This window comes from Pseudopipra pipra, chromosome 7 (genome assembly GCF_036250125.1).
Source record: "Pseudopipra pipra isolate bDixPip1 chromosome 7, bDixPip1.hap1, whole genome shotgun sequence".
NCBI classification, from domain to species: Eukaryota; Metazoa; Chordata; class Aves; order Passeriformes; family Pipridae; genus Pseudopipra; species Pseudopipra pipra.
Window position 1 is genome coordinate 7,139,799 of NC_087555.1, and position 22,834 is coordinate 7,162,632.

A 22,834-nucleotide genomic window follows, 5' to 3' on the forward strand; every position below is an offset into this window, starting at 1 on the left:
CATGGAAGAAAATTACATACTTCTCATGCAGAATGAGAATGGTGGTCACTACCCATAAATGCAATTACAATACCCAAAACCCAAACTCACCGTGTGATCAAACTGGTTGGTGACAGAGTGTGGTCACTCTGAGACCAAGGCAGGGTCTTGTTGTAGAGGGTTTCTGCCACGACTATGAAGTGATGAGAGATGATATCAATCACACTGTCAAAACTAGTTTTGTTGGAGTGAAAAGCTGAGCTGGAACTTATATTGAATTCATTTAGCAGATCAGAGAAGTTCAGCCCCTTGAGAATGTAGAGGCTGGCTTCTGCAATTTCCTGAGCTGACATCTCGTTGGCAGAGTTGTTTGCCACTGCTCTCAACAACTTTCCAAAGGCAGCTCCTTCAGTTAGATTCCGTTTGGTGTTGAGGAACCTGTCAACCACATCCCAGACACTTGTGTAATAACTCCATTTGGGGAGGCTGAAGGCGCCGTGCAGTCTCTGCAGCAGGTTGTTCATGTGGAGCTCATCCTGTGCCACACTGAAGAGCATGGACAGGTTATTCCAGCTTGCTACAGTGTCAGGGAAATTTAGGGAGTCCAGCACTGTTTCATTCAGCATGGCAGGAATCAGCAGGCTCAAAAGCTGAGATGAGAGCACATCTTGGACTGGGATGGGGCAGGAGACGTTACTCTGCAGCAGCCCCTCCGTGACAGCAGTCAGAGCTCTCGCCTTCTCCTGCACCCAAGAATTTTCCAGCTCAGACACAAGGTTTAATTTGGAAAGGAAACTCAGAGAAAAATGCAGAGATTGGGTGATGCACGACAGCTCCTTGGAGAAGCGTTCGCTGCTGTTCTTGTAGAGAGCAGCGAACTCTGGAGACACTTTCAGGTTTCTTATGGCAAGCTGGAACACTTTGGCAAAGCTGTCATTGTGCACTGTTCCACCCTCCATGCCCATGGAATCAAAGAGAGCCTTGCAGGGGCTCCTGGCTAAGGACTCCCTTAGAGTGGCATTTTCAAACAGCATCTCAAGTGCTATGTGGAGCACGTCTTCAAAAGAGCAATGCTGGAGGGTCTCATCACCATTGTTGCTGTTCTCAAGGAAAGGACTCAAGGCTGAATGCAAGAACTCCCAAATTTTTGCCTCTAGAGAAGCATTGGGCTGTAAGGAAGACTGGCTGAACTCCTGCAGCAGCAAGTGTGAGAAATCATAGACTATGTCCATTTTTTCTGCAAATGTTTTGTTTGAGTTGGTGTCATGCAGAACTTTCATCCCTTCTCTCCCTATTTCAATCAGTCTCTGGGTATAGTTACTGTAAGTATCAAATAATAGGATGATAATTTCAAGCTCACTGATATTATACCTTTTCTGCAAACCTTTTAAAATTGAGATACTCCTTCGCATGGCCTGCAAGTACATGGAGATGTTGGTTCCTCTGGACTGCTCTTCCCCATACAGCTCAAGCATGGAGGATGCAAAGTTTAGCAGCTGCTTCAGTTCCTCACCAAAGGGAAGACTGGAGTACTTTTCCACAGTATTGAACTGATTTTGCAGCATGTCCAGAAGTGACTGGGGAGTGAGACTGTCTGTACTATTCCAGTTGACAGACTGGAGACCTTCAGCAATTTGCCAGAATGCCCGCAGTTCATTTCTCTGCCTTAAATGAGGGAAATCCAGGAGTTTCTGCATTAGCTTAGACAAAGAAGAGATCAGCAGATAATGATCACTGGTATTCACCTCTGCCACAACACCAAGAAGTTGCTCAAGGGACAAGAGGTGTTCTGCAAAATTTTCAGACATTCCAGGGGCCAACAAGAAGTCAGAAAATAATGATGACACGTTTTCATCTGTGCTGAGATAATTTTCAATGTCTTCAAGCGAGATTGCATCAAGTGCAATCATTTTGATAACCTCCCATGCATCCTCTGTATTAAAATGAGTCCTGTTTGAAATTATCTCATTCCAAATCACTGCAGCCATAGTCAGAACATCCTGATTTTCTTTTCCATAGGGATTAGAGTAGAAGAATTCTTCACCACCACCTTCATACAGAGGAAGTATTTCCTGAAATATTCTTTCAAAGTCCAGCGTGCTATCCGTGGAAGAAGTTGAATTGAAAAAGAGTTTTGATGAACCATACAAATCATTCAGATCTGAGGATTTCATTCCTCCACTGGAATGATGAAATACCTGACGTACTAATGTTCTTCCAGGAGCTACCCCAAAGTCCACAAGGATTAGAGCTTTCTTCATAACTTCCAGGAGTTTCACATATTCACCCACTTCTGTTAGGTTCCATTTGGAGGTCAGCACGTTGCCAGTGGCGTGCCACAGCCGTGAGAAATGTCCCCACTCGGACTGCATGGAGGCATCTCTGCCCACCCGGAGCAGTTCATACATGCTGCTGTTCCTCATGGAAGCAGCAGGTAACAGGTGGGAGAACACAGGCAGCCTATGCCAGCCTGCTGAGCTGTCAGAGAAATTTAGGGAGTCCAGCACTGTTTCATTCAGCATGGCAGGAATCAGCAGGCTCAAAAGCTGAGATGAGAGCATATCTTGGACTGGGATGGGGCAGGAGACGTTACTCTGCAGCAGCCCCTCCGTGACAGCAGTCAGAGCTCTCGCCTTCTGCACCCAAGAGTTTTCCAGCTCAGACACAAGGTTTAATTTGGAAAGGAAACTCAGGGAAAAATGCAGAGATTGGGTGATGCACGACAGCTCCTTGGAGAAGCGTTCGCTGCTGTTCTTGTAGAGAGCAGCGAACTCCGGAGACACTTTCAGGTTTCTTATGGCAAGCTGGAACACTTTGGCAAAGCTGTCATTGTGCACTGTTCCACCCTCCATGCCCATGGAATCAAAGAGGGCCTCGCAGGGGCTCCTGGCTAAGGACTCCCTTAGAGTGGCATTTTCAAACAGCATCTCAAGTGCTATGTGGAGCACATCTTTAAAAGAGCAATGCTGGAGGGTCTCATCACCATTGTTGCTGTTCTCAAGGAAAGGACTCAAGGCTGAATGCAAGAACTCCCAAATTTTTGCCTCTAGGGAAGTATTGGGCTGTAGGGAAGACTGGCTGAACTCCTGCAGTAGAAGACGTGTTAAGTTATAGACAGGGTTAATTATTTCTTCCCTGGAAGCTTCACTGTCACTTGTATAATGAAGGATTTTCATTCCTGTCCTCAGAAGTTCAGATAAGCTCTTGAAGGTTTTATTGTCAAAATTAAAGAAAAGATCTATAGATTTTAATTTAGTGACATTATAATTCAGCTGTAAGTCTTTTAATATGTACAAGGTCTTTTGGATGGCTTGGGTGACTAGTGAGATATTGGCTACTCCAGAGCTTTCCCCAAACTCTTTAAACACGGCTGTTATAAATTCTGACAGCTGATCCAACTGTTCACTGAAGACACCACTTGAATTATTATTCAGCTTTTGTAAGTGGCTGTTTAATACCTCTAAGAACTGCCCGTAGGCGATGATGCCTGTGTTGTTCCACTTCATCGACCTCAGTTTCTCCCCGAGGCGCCAGTAGACATTGAGCTCATCCCACCAGGCTTCCCCCACGGAGCGCTCCACTTCCCGCATCACCTCAAACACAGGCAGCAGTAGGTACTGATAACCCACGTTCGTGCCTGTCATTACAAAAAACATCCTCTGCAGAGCTTGGAGCTGCTCTGGAAAGTTCCTGTAGGACACAGGCTTCAGCAGATCATCCGAAAACAAAGATGGTATTTCTTGCATTCCATTTAAACGGTCTCTGAAGTCTTCTAGGAGTGATGACATGCTCGTGGAGAGCAACATTTTGAGAGCATCCTTAGTTTGTAATGTACTAAAATTAGAATTCTTTAACAAAACTGGATTCCAAATAATTGTAGCTAATTTTAAAGCGCTCTGAATTTCTTTCCACTGGGTTATTATATCAAAGATGGAAGTCCCATTAAAGTCACTCAGTAATTGCAATGATGTGAAGTTATAGATTTCATCAATTATTTCCTTATTATATGGTTCCTTTAATTTATAATCATGATGTGGATTCATTCCCAGTTCAAGAAATGCATACAATTTCTGTAATGTTTCATTCTTCAAATTTCTGAATAGATTTAAGGTTTTTAATTCACTTCTATTCATTTTTTCCTCAAAGCCTTTTAAACGATGTAGATGCTTTTGTATGGCTTCTAAATCATCTGAATTAATGGACCTCTTGGAGTCCTTTCTACCAATCTCTGGTGACTTTATTTTTCTGGAGGGGAACAAAGAAGTGTTTTAGTGAATATGAAATCAATGCAAGTGGAAATGTAAGGTGATTTAGAGCAAAGATCATAGATTTGAATTACACTGTTAGTAATATCCCTTTAGCTAATGTCTTACCTTAGAACTTCCTCCAATTCAGACACTAAAGTCTGCTTGTCTTTCCAGTTAACAAAGGAATTACAAATGTATCTGGTCACCAAACTTTTTTCTTTATCTACAACAAAAATGTAAAGAGTATATTAGTAAAGATCACATAATTCTGGAACCTGGAAAGAGCTATACAGCAAATCTGTCAAGGGTAACATGCATATGTGAAATTAGGCTCCTACCACAAGACACAACATCCTGGTTAGAAATTTGAGTGCTCTTTTGGGATGTAACTCTTCCTGGCTCTCTGAAGGAAGTGAAGGCACTACCTGGCATCATAGAAATGATTTCCCATCTCAGGAATAATTCCATGCCCCTGTGATGTAGGTGCTAACAGAGCTCTCCTCCTGCTTTAGGAGCACTTTGCTATCAGTAATGCAGGATAAGGTGGCCAAGTACAGTTTCTTTCCCTTCATTTAGGGATGCTTTTAAACTCCTCACACATAAGCTTTGTCTGCAGCATCATTTATGTCCCCCATAGCCATTTACACTCATCTTGATATCCTCATGTGTCCAGCCCTCTCACTAACCCCATCTCCATGTTTTCCCTACTTGCACTGCATTAATCTTTCTTCTTACCCATCTCAACTTCCACAATCTCCATGAAACAAGTAGAGAATGGACAGTATTTCCTGATCTGCCTCTTGTAGCATTTAGATGCTGGACCTTTCCCTTGCCTGCTCACACACCCTCAGCCAGAGGGGGATGTCCAGGACTGCCTCTGGGCAGGGATTTAGAGCAATGGCTAATCTGGATGTCAACAGCTTATTGTGCAGCCCAGCCCCAGCCCCTGCCTCAATACAGAGGTGATTTTGACAGAATCCACAGCTAGAGGCAGAGTTTGACATCACACCTCAAAAAAGAAAATCAAAGTAAAAAATTACAGCTCTCTGCTTCCGCTGAGACTGCAAACTCATGCTAATTCATTGTCTCCTGACAAAACCAAGCTTTTTTACTTCCCTGTTTGAAATGAGGTATTTTATTAGCACTTGCAAAAAGCTGAAAGAAGACTCCAATGTGCTGAGCCCTGAACAGTGTGCAATCTGTGTGGTTACTTATTAGCCTGCAGTTTGCTTCTCCTCAGCACCACAGGTTTTCAGCAGAGATATGACTCTGTGGAGGAGCCTTACCTTGCTCCAAGCAGTTCACTGAATATGGAAGATCTGTAACCCCATTCTGAACAGTTTTGGATCTATCATCAGTCAAAAGCGATGCAGAGACATTCTGAGCTGCCAGCACAACACTAAAGGGGAAAAAAACCAGGAAAATAAATTGTAGTTACAGGTTTATGAGAAGAAATAAAACAAGTGTTCAAATAGGAAACAGCTGGAGTACAGCCTATCACTCTTAAAATGTCTGACAGACATTGCCCCTACTTCTAATTATTTGTTTGATCGTGCACAAAATACAAATACCAAGGGCTTTGATGGGAAAGCCAGAGAAGTGTATTAGCACAAACATATGTGTGGCACTCATTAGGTGTACTTATTTAGAGAGTTATGTAAAATCTATAGACCACTTAAATCCTCCCAGCAGGTCTCAGGAAACACCCAGGTGATGTGCCAGCCAGGTGATTCACTGCTGTGGGGGAATTTCCTCCTAAAAGACACCAAGAAACAAGGCTCAAGGGAGAGCAAGGATTCCCAGGGGACAACATCTGTGGAAGGAAGAAGCAATCACAAATAACTACTACCATTTCCAATTCTCCTCCTTTCCTCTTTTGCACTTAAATAGCCAGGCTGCCAGGGAAGCAGGGAATATTTTTCAGTCTTAGGAAAGAACAAGTTGATAATCAGGCACACTGTGTCACAGAGGAAGTCATTTAAGGGACTGTCTGTTCAGGTGTGTGGGTAACTGAAAACTTCACAGTGATTATTAGTCCCTTTTGCTTCTCCTGCACGGTGAGCAGCTCTTCACTGCAGGTGTAGGGTCACCGTGAAATGCACAATCTCTTGCCTGCCTCAAGTTCTGCAGGTGATACACAGAGAACCTGGCTGAGCTGATTTCAGTGCCATGAATAAATACATCCTGATCGTTGGGAACAGACTGCTGGTGAGAACAGAGCACCAGGGATCTCTTTTCTCCTCATTTAACATAACATCTCCATGCAGGTTTCGTGAACTTGGTGCTCATCATTTTTGTTCTGCAGATGTGCTTGTTAGTGAGAGTCTTAGAAGGGGAAGAAACTCAGTTATAAATGACATATTTAGTTGAGCAATGGCAGACAAGAGGAGGAGGCAGGCACAGGCTTGCCAAAAGCAGATGCACGTCACGTAGATCAGAAGGCAGCAAACATGGAAAGAAGTGTTGTTGTTGTTGCCCTTTTATTTTAGTCTTGCAGGGTTTGTGCAGACTTTGTATTTGGAAAAAAAGTTCAGCTTACACGCTTAGCTGAAAAACTATCTTAAAGCAACAAACAGGAGCACTTGTGAATTCAGTCTGCAAAACAGGTTTTTGTAGATAATAAAATCTGCTCCTAAACTTTGTATAGAATTCATGACTTGGAAGTTACTGTTTCATGGTGGTGGCGTTTATCATGTGGTTAATACAGATGCCACAATGAGCAAAAGTTCTTTTCTTCTATACCTTCATCTCCATACAGCAAAAAAATTCCCTGTACAGCACATCTTTAGAGGAGGTCAGTACTGCCTGAGTAAGAGACATGGCCAGGCTCGCTGAGATGTGCTTTTGTAAGCATTATTAAAAACACTATTTGTGCAATCTCTTTGCAATAACTCTTTACTCACACACTAACAGTGCCAGATGCCAGGCATAAAAGCACTGCACAGTTCTGGTGATGAAATTCAATGTATCTCTTTGTCATGCCTATGATAACTTTGCCCAGCTCTGCAGCTGTAGAGCAAAGCAGAGCAGCACAGTAAATATTAATTCTCCCTGGGCACTCAAACAGGGCTGGTTCTCAGGCTTCATTCTGCAACCCAGTAAAGGCAAATGCAATAATCCTGTGACTGAAACAGCAGCATGAACAAAACATTTCTGAATAAAATTAAAATTCTTGCCACACTGCTACTGACTCCTTTAAGGATAAGGACATTACAACTTACAAATAGGTCTCACAATGCAGCATGGCAAATTACCTAGATATTAAATGTGCAGGGTTTTAAGTGCCTTGGCAACACACCAGCCATGAAAAGTGAGTCCCTCTAAGCCTGGGTGTAATCGAAGTGGCAAAGCTTCTACAACCTCTTTTGGCATCTTTACCCAGCTGTTCATGTATGCAAGATAAAACCAAAAATCTGCCTGAAGACACTCAGTTTCTTGCTGTCCTCCATGTGCTGTAACAACTGGACTATTCAGAATATTTTATAGCAGGGTCTGTCACATATCCAGCAGATGATTTGGAACAGAGTCCCCTAATCTCTTGAGTAACTTGAGTCTTCCACAGATCAGTGAGAGGTTAGCCCAACTACAGACCAGGAAAGGGATTTCAAGGCTAAGACCATTTTAGAAGAGTTTTTATTGTCCTGCATCAAATATTTAATCACAGTTCATTCCTGCAGTTAAGTCAGGTCTTTTTTTCATACAACCATTGAGCAAGTACATAACTGGAGCTTTCTTCTTGAAGTCAAACAAGCTCAAAGCCCTATATGCTAAAAAAACAGGCTCCCTCTCTTCTCTGCTTTCTTGGAACCAGTTTGGAAAGATTAAACCAGCAGTAAATCAGGAAATCCATTTAAAAAAATAAAATTATGTCTCCCCTACAAGAGCTTGAGGTGTTCCAAAGCGACTTGAATTTGGCTCCATGCTTTTCTGGAAAGAAGCAGCCAGCTGCTTTCCTTATCCAGCCAGGAGGACTTTTCTTCAGCCAAAGGCAGTGGCTGAGGCTCACCAGCTTTTCTCTCTGCACAAGGGCATGACAGTGCCTCTGAGCAGGCTGGAAGAAAACTCAGAGTTTTCATTTCAGCTTCTATTTAAAAAGTGACACAAGAGTCACTGAGAATCAGCACAATGTTCACAGTCCACAAAGATGCATTAGTGTGGAGCCACATCATTTCCCAAACAAATCATGCTTATGCTTTTAAACTAATACCCTCTTTTCAAGATGAGAGGTGATGTCCTTAGAGGCCAATACATAAACCCACCAACTTTCAGTGCCTCTCCTGGCACTTTCTCTATTTTACCTGCTTGGATTCTGAAGGAAATCAATTATGTCTTGCAGTTGCATGTTGTCCTGTAACACATCTGGGGCCAGCAAAAGGAGATGCCACAGGGAGGTGTCATTCTGCACTTGGGAGATGAGTGTCAGAAACGAGACCATTTCACTGACAAATGTCTCCTGGTACTGTGGGTTGTGTTGCACCTTAACAAATAACAATGCAAGAAATTATTTAAGAACAAGAACCCTTGCTGCTGGTGGGTCCTTTTATGTTTTTCAGCTTGCACTGCACTTGCATGCAAGTCTACAAACAATACATCCAAAGGACTCCAGTGACAGGCAATAACTGAGAGAGTGACTGTGCTTTACCTTCACACTCCAGATTGTACAATAAATTCTCTGTTCAGACAAGCCTTACAATTCACAATGTCCTAAAGAGCCTAAAGACTGGGAATTCAAGAAAAATTAATATCAATCCTTACCTTGGGGAAAAAAAAAAAAGAAAGAAGGCATTACCTTTACAGGATTCATTTGCTTTAATTATATTGCTTTCCCAAAGACAAGTACTGCTTCAATCATGGATTGTTGGATCAGATGCAGGAGTTACTGGATGAAGTTATACAGCTGAGGTAATACACAATTAAATTTATTGCCCTCCCTAGCTTTAAATATTCTTATTTACACCTCATCCTCAGGCTGTTCTATCTACCTGTCAGTGCAGCAGGGCAAATGAAGAGGAGAAACAAGGCCCAGGCATGGTGAGAACCCTCAGCAGGTGGATGATCCTTGGCTTTCCAAGCTGTGCACTCAACTTGGAGGTCTTTGGGCTAATCCTATCCCCAAGAATTAGCTCAGTCTCATCATGCACTGTGTGCACACTGGTATGGAGATGAGCTCCTAGCCAGGAGGGGCCCTGTTCTAGCTCCCAAACACTGCACAACGTGTGTGAAGCACCACAGCTCCCAGCTGCATCACCAGGACAGGTCCCAGGCACTCACCTGAGAGAGCTGACTCCTGAACTCCTGGGCAAACGACTCCAAAAGTGACGAGTCGGTGAAGCAGAAGGTGTGGTGGATGTTGGCCGCCATCCTCTCTCCAGTGACACCGGGATGTGCCACATACCGTGACAAGACCTCACACAGCAGGACTTTGAGAGTGGCTGCACTTGAATGTTGGGTCTGGCTCTGAGAGAAAGGCAAAATGTTCAAGGCAGCTGTAAAGCAACATTCTATTTGGGATGGTTTTAAATGCAGTGGGGAGACTTTTTTAAAGAAATAGTAGTGCCATCTGAAAAGCATTGTCATTACAAGCACTTACACACAGACAGGATTCCAGCAGCTGAACAGTGTCACTAAAGTCCCTCAAACTCCTCATGTGGTATAAAGAGAAATGTGTGTGTTTGTATGCCTTAACACAAGAACATAAGCATAGCAGTGTCCATTACGTTGTACCAAGTTTCCCTTACAAAGGAGTTGTTCCTATATATGATTTATACCTACAGAATGAACACACAGTTCCTCTGATGCCACAGAAAGAACTCATGGGCAAATAAATAATTGAATGGAAAAGCCTGTGACACGGTATCTTTAATTTCCCCTGAAAAAAACCCACACTCTAAACACCTTAACTCAGACAAGTTATGAACAAAACATCTCAGGGGATTGTGTGTGTCCATATTTGATATTTCATGGCATTATGTCTCAAAGGTGTATGGTCTACCTGGCTTCTGCTTAGAGGATAATAAACTTACCACAAAGTTTAAAATTCCACCCACAATCACTGCCTTCCCAAAATAAAGCACATTCACATAATAGGGGAGATCCAGAAGTAATAAAAGCTCTATGTTGGTACTTTGAGCTTCTAATTCTTTAAACACAACGATACACAAAGGTTCACACTCAGCTATTATGCAAACACAAACTTACCCTCCCAAAATTGAGGATTTTGTTGAACGTGTTGATGCTGGAAGTCAAGTTGGATGGTGATGAAATATTCCCAAAGGCTTTTTCTCCATGAGATCCCAAATCCCCAAATGCTGCAACAACAGTTTGAAACACTGTATTTTACTTAATGCCTTTTAACCTCTTTGCTACATCAAAGCAGGACACGGGACAGCTGCCTGCAGCTTTGGGCACCTCTGCATTGTTAATGCGTTTTCAAAGGTACAGCCAATGACACCCTATAAGTGTTTAAGGGTTTTTTTCTGATGTGATTAAATCCTGGATGACATTGTTTCCTTCTGTAACATGTAACATGGGGCCTGACCTATGATTTTTATTTTTTATTTTTTTTTAATAAGAGGTAGAGCCGAGTTCCTCCTTGACCACCACCATGAGTCAACAGTTCCCCGAACTGTTCACTGATTTGCTTTTTCCCCCACACCTCTGTGTTTGGTCCCTTCTGCATTCTGCCTTGTTCTGTCTGTGCACCACAGAGTGTGGGCATTGGCAGGAATGCTAATTGGAACAGTGAAGGGCTGGAGCAGAAGAGGCAAATGCAAATCTGTAATCATTCATTTCATCGTGAGCTCCCTGGAGAAAGGACTATCCATCACGATGGCCTGTGGACTGTACTAGCCATTATCATCAATAAATAATAATTGTAACGATTTTATGGAAAATTTCAGTCCGAAAGTTCCTTCAGGAAAGAGAATCACATCAGAGGAGAACATCACCAACAATAAATATGCACTGTGGCACAGAAGACAACTTATTTGCTGGATAACTGTGAATAAAAACACATTTGAAAAAAATCATAAGCTGTTTATGGCGAATTTGTGGGCAGTAAAAGGGCAATATTCCATAAATAGCCAGGTCTTTAATTAATGTCCAATCAATCTGTGATCTTGCATTGCTCCTGTGAAGTGCAACCATTTAATCCTGGTTTCTTGGCCAAGTTCCAAAAGTCTTTTCTACAGACAGTTACTTGCACTTATTCCCAAGAATTTGCACTAATGTCATGGCCACGGTCACGTGCCTGTATAGAACACATAAATCATTTTAGCAGTGCTGTAAGAATTGCATCTCTGTCCAGAGAGCTTCAAAAGGTCAGCCTTCAAAGAGCAGAACTTTGTGGAGCAGTGAATAACCTACCCAGCGAAGCGTTCCTGCTTTTAGGAACCTCTGCACTCCATGCTGATGGATGGCTGTCCTTGGATACACTGGATGAGCTCCTCCTCTTACTGGGGAAAGAAAGAACAAAAGAAAGAAAAAAAGCCACCTGTCACAGCTCACAGTTTCTTATAATTAAGCTCACACTTTACTGCATTGCCTCAGAATGTGTCTATAGCTGGATTTCATGGCAGTTGTGGTAAAATCTGGGTTGTGCAGAAGCCTGGTTCCTTCTAGAGGCCTGGCATGTATTTTGGGGAAGCAAAAGTGCAGAACTCCATTGCACTATAATCTGCATGCCCTTACCAAGAAATTCTTCCAGACAATCGGATCTTAATTCATCCTTCCCAAACATTTCACTACAGGAGTAAAGAAAGGGTGGAAGAAGTTGGTGTTGAGCTTGGCTTTTGGACTTAGTTCCACTTTAGTAAGGGAAACCTCAAGCAACCATGTCTTGCACACCTTAGCAAATGGCTCTAAGGAACAGAAGCAAAGAGGAGAAGCTTGCCCATCTTCTCTGCTGACCACTGGTACAAAACAGTTTTAGGGCAAGTTTAATAAGAGCTTCTGTGAGTTGCACAATGGGAGAGGAGAAAAACAGCCTGGATTAGCTGAATATTACAAACTCTAGAATGTTACACAATAATATAACCAGACAGTGAAGGGCCACAGCTGAAACACTTTGCCTTTGTGACAAACTCACCCAAGGTGATTCTGCTCCCAAGGCAGAGCTGCACCTATTCATCGGGAGCTTTCCCTTTCCCAGGTGACCTTTTCCCGAGGTTTTAGACTCTGCTGTATCCACTAGTTTTGCTGTGGCTACTTCAGTTAGTATTGTTTCTTGTAGAATACAATATATTTCTAAGGCTGACATGACCTCTCAAGGGTGGCTGTGGCCACATAGCTGCAGTGATACTGCACACAGCCAACTTTGAGCATCAACAGTGGTCAAGATGTTTATTAACGACTCATCTGACTTGATCTATAGTTTGGCCAAATCTTTTGATTTTCAGTTGGCATGGGAAACCAGTTATCTCCTAAACAGCTTTTCAGAAACCAAAAACAGAAAGCAAGGAGGATTTGTAGCTATTGAAACCCATGGAAGACCTCCAGCTTTGGCTCTGGAAGCTCCCATTTCTTCATTTCAATACCCCAAATTAACCATTGTTTAGCATGCCCAGGGAAAAACAATGACACTGAGGGAAGAAGAGCTGTGAATCCAGGCATCCAGTCTCAGTGTGGCTTTGCCTTCCCCCTTTTCTTCTGCTGCATGACCTTGAATTTGATTAGGATTCACCTTGTGTAGCTTCAGTCGCCACATCCTTAGTCATCCTTCTACCCAAAGAGAGATCCTGACCACTGACTTGGCCGGGAAAACGATGGCCCCTCTGCTCTAAGGAGGACCCACCAACCCCAGGATCTCCCATCTTGCCTGATGGGCTCTCTGGTGGAAGGCATGGGGCCCACCTTAGCTCTTCAGGCTCCCAAGCTCTGGCCAAGGGGGATTTTGAGGCTCTGACATAGCCACTACAGAGCAGCCTCTCACCAGAAAGCAAAGATGAGCAACCAGGGACGCTGTGAGATGCCCAGATTTTCAGCTCTCCATGAACCAGCCAGGCCTCAGAGTGGCATGTTCCCCAGGGGTGTGTCAGAACCAGGCAGCCAAGATGTAGAAACAACCCTGGCTGGCAAGGCTCAAAGCAAATGCTACTTGGCTTCAAGTGGAACATCAATAGATTGAAATGCTTCCGCTGAACATTTCAATTTCAGCAAAATGATGTTCCAACAAAACATGCCCAGCCAGCTCCACACTGCAAATGTACATTGTGGGCAAAAATTGTGTCTTCATTTTCATCTGTTTCCCAACACATTTGATGGCCTGCAGAGAGGACACCCATTCTGACTGACACCTGGAGGATCTGCTGGAAGAGCAGTCACTCCAGAACAAATGTATCTCAGACTAGAGCTGCTGGGGAACATTTGCCACTTCCAGCCAAAGCGCCCTGAACCGATCACTAGGGTGGCAGATCAGTCTTACCCACTGACCTGACCCACAGTCATGCACAAAAGTTTCTTTGCTCTGATCTGGGCGAGCAGAAGCATTTTTCTCAAGGAGTAAAATTCTCTTCAAGTATCAAGTGTGAATCGATGGACACATTAATGAGAGCTGTCCCTACTATGAACATTTTTGAAGTGCTCATGTTGCAGTTCATATTCTCATTTCTAAATGTCAGATATCTGTTATAACAGGTATTTGAGGTACATCCATTGTGGACAAACTTGCACACACAGACATGCATGGCTGCTCCCTCCACCTCAAAGCAAGTCTTGCTTTACAGCTTCTAACACCCAGAAATATTCAGATTCTCTTACAGTCTGAGAGATGAGATGTCACTAAGTCTTGGCAGCAAATCTTCTGGTGTGTATGGTGTGCCTTTACACCTGGCATCTGAATCACACAGCACGGTTTGCAAGAATGGGAAGAAGCCTGCACTAGGAAGGTTTCGGGGTGCAAGATAACCTGGAGGAAGGAGAAAGAAAATGCCATTATTATAATGTGGACATGCATTTTTTGCCATATGTTTCTATCAGGATGTGCTGTTTTCCCTTCCTACACCACAGGACAGATTCTCAGCTTCACTGAGGCTCTTTCACTCCACCTTGGCAGCCCCATCTGCCAAATCCCACTTGAAGTGCATCCACAACACTGACAAAGCCATCATGAGCTATTTAATCACAGAATCATAAAATGGTTTGGGTTGGAAGAAACCCTAAAGATCACCTTGTTCCAAACCCCTTGCCATGGGCAGGGACACCTTCCACTAGACCCACTTGCTCTGGGTCACAGTTAATAGGAAAGAGTCAAACTATTTATTTATAAGACATATGTCAGTCCTGAAGCAATTGCAGTATTTCCCACCTCCACTTCAAAATCCAAGAAACAGGCAAGAAATTAAAAAAAAAAAAAAAAGCAGCCTAGGTTTAAGATATCCTAATTCTGCTTTTAAAGAATAAAATAAAATAGAAGCAGGCAGATGGTCAGAGTAACCTGAAGCACCCACAGGAGCCTGTTCTCCAGGGCTTGGTTGGAACAGTTTCTATGCAATGCCACAATCTTCATTTCCAAGCCAGGTTGTTAAAACAAGGCTCTGTCTCAGCCTTCACCACAGGAAGGGGTAATGGATCCAGGCCCAACAAACCTCCCTTGCCTTTTGTTCAGACCTGCCCCGGGAAGGGAGAGGAGCAATCTATCACCACCACCCCCTGTGTCTCCTCCTGCCTCAGAGCAGCTCCAGCACCATCTGCACCACCTGGGATGCTGGGATGCTGGCAGCCAGCACTCAGGGACGAGATGTATGTCCCTGTCTCCTGTTTCTCCAAACCCAGAGTGGACCTGAGCAATGAGAGACTTGAGTATTTGATGTGCCTCTTGCCCCGAGCTGCTCACTGCCAACCCGCAGAGTTCACCGCCTGCTTTTCCCCACAGTGACAAACGCCCTAATAAATCTCCAAACTCTTTTGCTGGATCACAGCAACATATTATTTAAAATAATCATTTGGAAAATTACCTGGCAAAGGACACTGCTATTATTTCTGCCCTGGAAAGCAGCCAGATTTACTGAAGGCCTGCAGGCAGGCCTGTGGTAATTGATTACTTGCTCTTTAGACTTCAAAGATGACCTGTGACTCTCACCCAAGCACGGTTTTATCTCTCACCCCTCCAACAAGGACACATGCAGCACATATATTTGTACTAAATTTATTCATGATCGCACTGGGCAAACCCCAGATGTTCCCACAGGGATGGCAGTGCTAGGTGGACTCCATGGCTGTTGATCTCCTTGATGAAGACTGGGCTTCCCTGAGCTTTCCTCAGCACAGCTGGTCACAGCCCATGAGTGTGCACTCCATTTCTGGGGGCAAAATGCAAAGGCATGGGTTAAGCACAGGAGCTCCCACTACTTTGGCAAGACAGCAACTGGCACAGAGGACTGCTGAGAACTGAGAGGTAAAGCACCCACTTGGATGGTGTCATGATTTTCTTGTACACCTCAGCAGAGAGCCGGCCTAGAAAATTAGACGACATAGATCCCCAGCCAGAGGAGAAGGGTACCTGTCTGAGAAGCTCCCCAGCACTCACTGTACCTCTCAAGCCAGCTCAGGAGTTACATCCCAGGCTGAACCAGCTCCCAGTAATCACAGAACACCAAGGAGAGTAAAAGATCTCTCTTATCCCTACAGGCAGACCTTCTGGTGTTGGGGCCACAGGACCAAGCATCCACCACTCTAAAGGTTTTGAAGCATAATTAATCTGCTGCCCATGAGGGAAACTTTAGAGTAGGACACTTTAATCTGGGAAACTTTAGAGTAAGACACTTTAATCTGGGAGCATCCTTGTGTGAAGATCCCTGCTGTGTCTGTGATGTTTGCCCTTGGGATCACCAATTACAACCCTGCAGAATGGCATTTTGCACACACGGGCAGTTTTCTCTCATCTTACTTCTGATCTCCCACACCCTCATTCCATGCAGGGAACTGGCTCGCACACCAGTCCAAAAATGCACACCACAGACCTCACTTTATCAGTGTCCCAACCAAAATGAAGCTTCAAAGACGTGGGAAGCCATGAGGTTCAGGATGGAGAGTGTGCCCACAATGATCTAAGACAAGTAGGAGCTGGGAGGGAAGCAGCTGCACCTTTTTCACATGCCCCACCAACAACCAGGGCCAGAACGAAGCTCATGTCTCTTAGCAGACCTGGAGCAGCTGAAGCTGTGTAACTCCTGGGGAATAGCAGAGTAGGGACACAGGGATGGGTCTGGGAGCTTGGTCTTCTCCAGAGCCATGTGAGCTGTTTACAGGGATGATTATACAAGAGGTCCTGATGAATCCAGAGCAGAGGAAGACACTTCCTTGGGGTACAAGTAGCAATAACAAATGCTAAAATTGGATTGAAAGGTGGCACACTTTGAACTAAGTGGACAATTAAACAATCATCTGCTCTATCACAAGCAAGGTGTTCAGTGTAAGAACACAGTGATGATATCAGCTCTTTCTTGTCTTTTGAAACAGCAGCCTGGAATATAAACAGACAGGAATTCGTGACCTGAAGTTTGGAAGAGCTGCTGCTTGTGGTGGTGGCACAATGTCTGTGAAGACATCGTCAACCCCTGTGACTGAGGTACTCAGTGAGGCTCTGCCAAACTGCAGCAGATGCTGAGCAGTTTGCTGGCAGCTGGATCCAGCCAAGGGGCCTGATCCACCCCTGAGTCACTGCAGGCCTGAACCAGGGTAACCACACCATGCTCTTGGCACAAAGGCAGTGGCAATGCCAGAGAACTCTTCTGGAAGAGTCTTCTGGGCTTGGACAGCAGTTAGAGAATTAAGGAAGTTTTTCACAGAAAAATCTGAAATGCCTGTGCCAGAGTTCCACTTGGTGTAAATCAGACCTGTTCTGGTTCTCAGCCCTGAGTATCCAACCGTGCTCCTCAAGCACACAAACAGCACACAGGCTCACCCAGCGGGATGAAATGAATGGCTGTGTTGGCTCTGCTGCCTGCACTGATGAGACCTCCACTGACTCCAAAGAGAGTTTACAGACCCAGTTTGGATGCAGCATCCCTTCCACAGACACATACCACTGGGAGATGGATCTCACCCTTCCTTCCTCACAGGGCAGCCGCTGCTGAAGGACCCACACCATGCACACTGCCTTCTTTATGCACTGATCGAGGCAGGGATAGGGTGGCCAGGCTGGTCTGTCACTCCCAGATAACAAGCTGTCAACCTCACCACCACCACAACCACCAAGCCCCTCTGTTCACACTGCCTTGAAGATCATGTCCTTCAGGGGCCACAGAGGCCAACAGCTTAGTTTAACATAAGCTGAGAATTGCCATGGGAAGTTCAGCTTCTGCCTGTGCTGTCTCTGGCCCATGTGCCTGAGATCAGAGCAGGGCCAGAGTGTAAGGCACCATGGCAGGAAATGTGCCTGATTTGGGAGCCCAAGCCCTAGACAAACATGGCATAGCCCCAGAGCTCTTTCCTGTAACTCCCTTTCGTCCTGCAAATGAAAGAATTTACTGATGAGAAGATGAGTCAAGAGATTAAAGTGCTCCCTGCTCCATCCTCCCACTCTCCATCTCCCCTTCCTCGTGGTGAGGAGACGTGACTCCAGGGAGCCACGTGGACTCTCCTGCCCACACATCGAGGTTCATTGTTGGCCCTGTAACCACAGCAAGGATGGCCTGGGATGCAGATTGCTCCTGACTCCCTCCAGTGCTCCAGGAGACAGGTGTACGTAACAACCTGTCCCTGCCTTGGAGACATTGCTCCACCCCACCAGTGACACCAGTACTCAACGTAAGCACCGGCCACGGGACGTTACAGAAGGAAAGTTGTAAACACTCTGCACGTTTTAGAGGACAGTCTTTGGATGACTAGTGACAATTTTTCTCACTCTCCCCAATGTCTTTAGTTTTAAACCTATTAATTTCCTAAAACTACAATTTGGAGGGTTCCACTGCACTGCCTATGAGTCAAGAGGGAGAGATCACTGCACTCACTGCAGCCCCACGTTGAGCTGAGAGGTCACATTTCTGGTCAAATTGACTTGTCTGCAACCAAAATTCAAGTCCAGATCTGTATCCTGCCAGTAAAGTCTGACTTCTGGGTCTGCCAGCAGCAGAATCTCAAGCATAGAGCCTTCTGCTGTCCCCTCTGACTGAGAGCTTTGATTTTCTATCCCCACTGAAAGAAGGGCCCCAAAACCGAAGCAAAGACAGGCATCCCAAAGGGCAGACAAGGCCAAGGGCTCAGGGCTGCATGGGGCTGGCTGGTTCTCCCTGTCCAGTAGCATCTAAGCAGGCCAGTCCCATCTCCAAGAGCTGGAAAGAAATAAGGCATGAAGAGCAGTAATAATAAACAGAAGAAACCCTTAATATATGCATGCCCCTGGAAATCCTGGCATTTCCCCATTTGCTCTCATTCAGAGTAAAACGAAGCAAATTAATTTCTCCTCCCTTCCTGAACGCTGTAAATTCCAGCACACTTCCCTTCAACACGAGCAATTTTGTTTTCTCCAGGTAAAGGCGCTTGGTATAACAACAATGAAAAATGTCAGGGTAGCAATAAATGTCACACAAGAAGGATGGAAATGACTACTGCACTCTGATCTCTGAGATTAATTGAAATGGGCCAAAATGCTTAAATCTGAATGGACCATGTTTCACATTGCCACATTGATTTTCTTGCTCTCAATGCACTGAGGTTTCAGGAATTTGCATCAGCTGAGCCCAAGCATTTGCTGATCCAAACAAGAACTGGGCATTTCAGTGGATTGCAGGCACAGCACCATGAACATGCAGCCCCCAGCTGAGGTTTTCTGTTCTCTATCCACCCATAGTTTAGTGTTGTGTCACTACCACTCCTTGGGCATGAAAAAACTCCCTTGGCTTCAGAATTCACATACTCTGACACTGCACATACCTTATGTTCTAAGTCCTTTCATATTCCTTCCATAGTTCATAAAAAATCCATACAAATCTCAACTCAAAATTAGAGGCATTAACGAGCAAATGGCTTCATTAGAAAGTATTGTGTTTAATTGAAAATTAATTCAATCATTGCCAAATCATACAAGGAGATGTAATAACTGGGACTTTTCAGCTAAGAAAAAGAAGGCCACAAAGTGGTTTGATGAAGAAATAAAATCATGATCAGTGATGAAAAGGGTGAGAGAATGATCATCCCTTGCAACACAGGGACAGAGAAACATTTTGACATCATGAGGTATCAGGCAAGAAGGGACTGAAAATACCTTTTTTAACAAATATCAAAACGTTATGGAACTCACTGCCACAGGGTAAGAGGAGAAAGGTACATGTTCATTTAAAAAGAATTAGACAAATTCGCAACAACAGATTTGTCAGCAGCTACTCAACATGATCACTTGGATTCAACCCCTTCAGCTTCTGGCTGAAGAAACCTTAAACCTTTCAGCATTTCTGTAGTGGAGGGAACACGCTGTGCTATGTGTTCCTACACACTCTCTCTACCACCCCTGAGCAGTGGGGGTCTAACCCAGAGCAGCAAAAACCCCAAACCAACTGTTTATCAGCTGTGATCCATATTTATCTAACAAATCCCAAAAACACCTAATGAAAATATGTCCTGCTATGGGGACCTCCTCCCAGCTTTCTAATGTTTAAGATATATTTGTGTACACACAACCTTCTCCCTTCCTTTCTAGTCTTTCCCATTGTCAAGCAGCATTACTTTAAACTCTATTCCTATGCCTTTTTAAACAATCAAAAAGACAAACTTGCCTCTTTCATGACACGACGATACTGTTTCTCTTCAGCCACAGAACTGCCCATTTCCAGCTTTGTTCACATCTATTTATCAATAAGTGCCTATTTTTTTGGAACAGCTTTATGATACTGCTAGGATTTTTGATCTCTCTCCAAAATCTAAACCAAACCATCAAATCTATGGAATAAGATTAATTTTGAAGCAGGGTATTTTTTACACATACAGAGAATGGTTCAAACAGCCAGCTGGGCTATCCCTTACCTATTAAAGGAGACTATTTAATTGCCATGGCTCTTGTGTTTCTGTGACATCCATGCACTCAAACTCACATCTGACCTTGAAGCTGGAAAAAGGGACCTGCATGTCCCTAGTTACCTGGGAATGAGGACTTTATTGGGGGCAACACCAGGGCACAAACACCAGCTGAGACTTTACGTTTTTCACATCTCCAAGATCAGTGCCCACAGCAATCCCATACTCGTAAAAACTGGGGAGAGGACAGTCAGTGTCACAGTTCCTGGCAGTACAGCCCAAACCTCGTTCAGTGTGTCCAAACACAGCACAGCAGTGATCAGCCCTGCTGATTTTAATGAGATTACTCACACTGCAGATCAAACACATATTTAAGAGCTGTGCTGGATCAGAGCTAATGGTTTGGGATTGCACTCCCCATGGCACTGCCCCTACACTGCTCCATTCCATATCACAGACTCCATTTTTAAAGCCATTCTGGAGCTACCAGGTGATTCCCCGTTCACCCTATTTTTGGCCATCCATCAGAAATGCCATTTACCTTCATAATTTCACCTGTTGAGCAGCCCTGAAAGAAGAGATTCCCTGAGCTTATCCCCAGGTTGCAAGACACTCAACAGCCTCAGTATTTACCTTGTCAGTGACAGTGAATCCACCACCTCCCTGGGCAACTTATTCCAATGCCCAACCACTCTTTCAGTGAACATTTTTTTTCTAATATCTAACGTGAACCTCCCCTGACACAAGTTAAGGCCGTTCCCTCTCATCCTTTCACTTGAGACAATGCAGAACAGGCCAACACTCAATTCACTACAACCTGCTTTCCCAGCTCCTGTTTTTTGACATGAAAGCACAGCAGGACCCCAGATAACTGCACTCAACCCCTCCAGACATCCAGTGTGGCTGGGTGAGAGTCACAACGTTGCACTTTTCATCTTTACAGCAACAGCATCCTTGTTGTCTCCAATGTCTCAGTAACATCATCTCCTCAGCTGTCTGCCTACGATAGTGTGATCAAAGCAGCAAACTCACAGCAAGACTACCTCCTCCTTTGGTGGCCTCAACAGAGGAAGCACTTCATTCCATTGCCTAATTCTGCCCTCAAGCACTTCAGGCTCTGCAAATAGGACCAGCCCAGAGCAGACAGTATCTACTTCCATGCTTATTAAGACCAGGCAAGCTAGTTTTGCTCGCCCACAGACCTTCAGCTTCCACCCCCTTATTTAATAAATTAAAAATCAGCACTTGGATCCAATTGCATTTGGTTCATGCACTGATGAGGGAGATCATAAGGACCGGAGAGAATAAAAATCACAAAGGAGAGGAAAAAGCAGCAGGTGTAAAGGGAGGAGAAGGCACCCCTGAACTAAAGGCAAAGAACAAAGGAGGGAGGTGGAACCTTCTAAAAGGTATTGGAAAATCAGGTCAAGGTGGGGAAATGCCAGAGCTGAGGAGGAGGGACACCAGAGGGTGTGGAAGGATGCTCCACTGCCTGAAGCACAAGCACAGCAGGAGAGAGCAGGAACTGTACACAAGGCCTTTTCCTACAGGGCTTTTTTTAAGCAATATTTAATGCAGCCAAGGCTAACCTGGTGTTGTAAGGCAGCCAACTTGCTCTTGTCTGTATGAGCAGCAGGGCATTGCACAAACAGGATCTGAGAAGAGAGTCAGAACATTTCCCAGCAAGAAGCTGGGACCTAAAAGCTTAAATCCATATCTAGACTCTTGAAAAAACATCCTGCACAAAAGCTGTGTTTACCCAAACAACATCTTTCAATGCTGAGTGCCTCCAGAGTCCAGGTTTAGATTCTTTAAACAAGTGACCTCCTTTCCAGAAACACAGACATCAACAACTGCCGACTTCAGTTCAAGCCAAACTGCTCAACACCTTTGGAAAAATACTTCTGCCTTTTCAGAGCCCAGCATCTGGATTGAGATGCTTCAGGAAGTCTATTAGAATTAAGTGACTGCCCCAAGGTCCAGCTGTAATTCAGTGGGGATGGAAAAAACATAGTGGTTACTCCAGAGTTCCCAACTCCAGCTCTGAAAATCCCTAAGTCACACCCCACAAGGCAAAGAGCCTGTGGAAAAAAATGGAGGTGTGGAGATTTATGGAAAGGGAGGCATTATAAACATCACAGTGTCTGTTTAGGTGATGGGTCTCCACACTAAGTAGAGGCTTGGACAAAATGCAGTGATCTGTATGGCTGGGCACTGCTTGTGTATGTAAGGAGACCTGATGGGACTATTTTGCAAATGACTGCAGATGAGCACAGACAAAAACCTGATGTAGGAGTGTCTAGAAAAGGGGAGAAAACTGACAGAAAAGCAGGGGAGGAAAATGAAGCAATGTAATGGAAAACAAACAGTGGGGCTGCTCTACCACAGGCGACTGGTGAAGGAGAGCTGGAAGTCTGGTGTGTGCTTGTCTGTGTACAGAGTAGGCTGAACCCTTGGGGTGGGTTATGCCTTGCATAAACACCCATGACTTATCCAAATGAATGGAGTGGCCCCAGCAGCTGAGCCACCATCCCAACTCTCTGTAATTAGCATGGGAACCTATTAATTTTTCCACTCTACTGGGAAAATAGATGAGTTCGGGTCCCTCCAACTATGAGGCAAATTCCTGTATAAAGTGCAGCATATTTTCCGAGTTTTCT

General features: G+C 44.5%; 1 protein-coding gene across 1 annotated transcript in view; it reads right to left on the reverse strand.

Annotated features, from left to right (window-relative positions):
- Positions 1-22,834, reverse strand: part of ABCA12 (ATP binding cassette subfamily A member 12) — an 83,149-nt gene that overhangs the window by 50,560 nt on the left and 9,755 nt on the right. Inside the window, exons 3-10 of the mRNA XM_064660359.1 lie at positions 13,983-14,130; positions 11,592-11,680; positions 10,425-10,534; positions 9,498-9,683; positions 8,525-8,703; positions 5,513-5,625; positions 4,353-4,449; positions 91-4,224 (exon numbers count right to left, since the gene is read on the reverse strand). Coding sequence (XP_064516429.1) covers positions 91-4,224; positions 4,353-4,449; positions 5,513-5,625; positions 8,525-8,703; positions 9,498-9,683; positions 10,425-10,534; positions 11,592-11,680; positions 13,983-14,130 — 5,056 coding nt within the window. The remainder of the gene's footprint in view (positions 1-90; positions 4,225-4,352; positions 4,450-5,512; positions 5,626-8,524; positions 8,704-9,497; positions 9,684-10,424; positions 10,535-11,591; positions 11,681-13,982; positions 14,131-22,834) is intronic.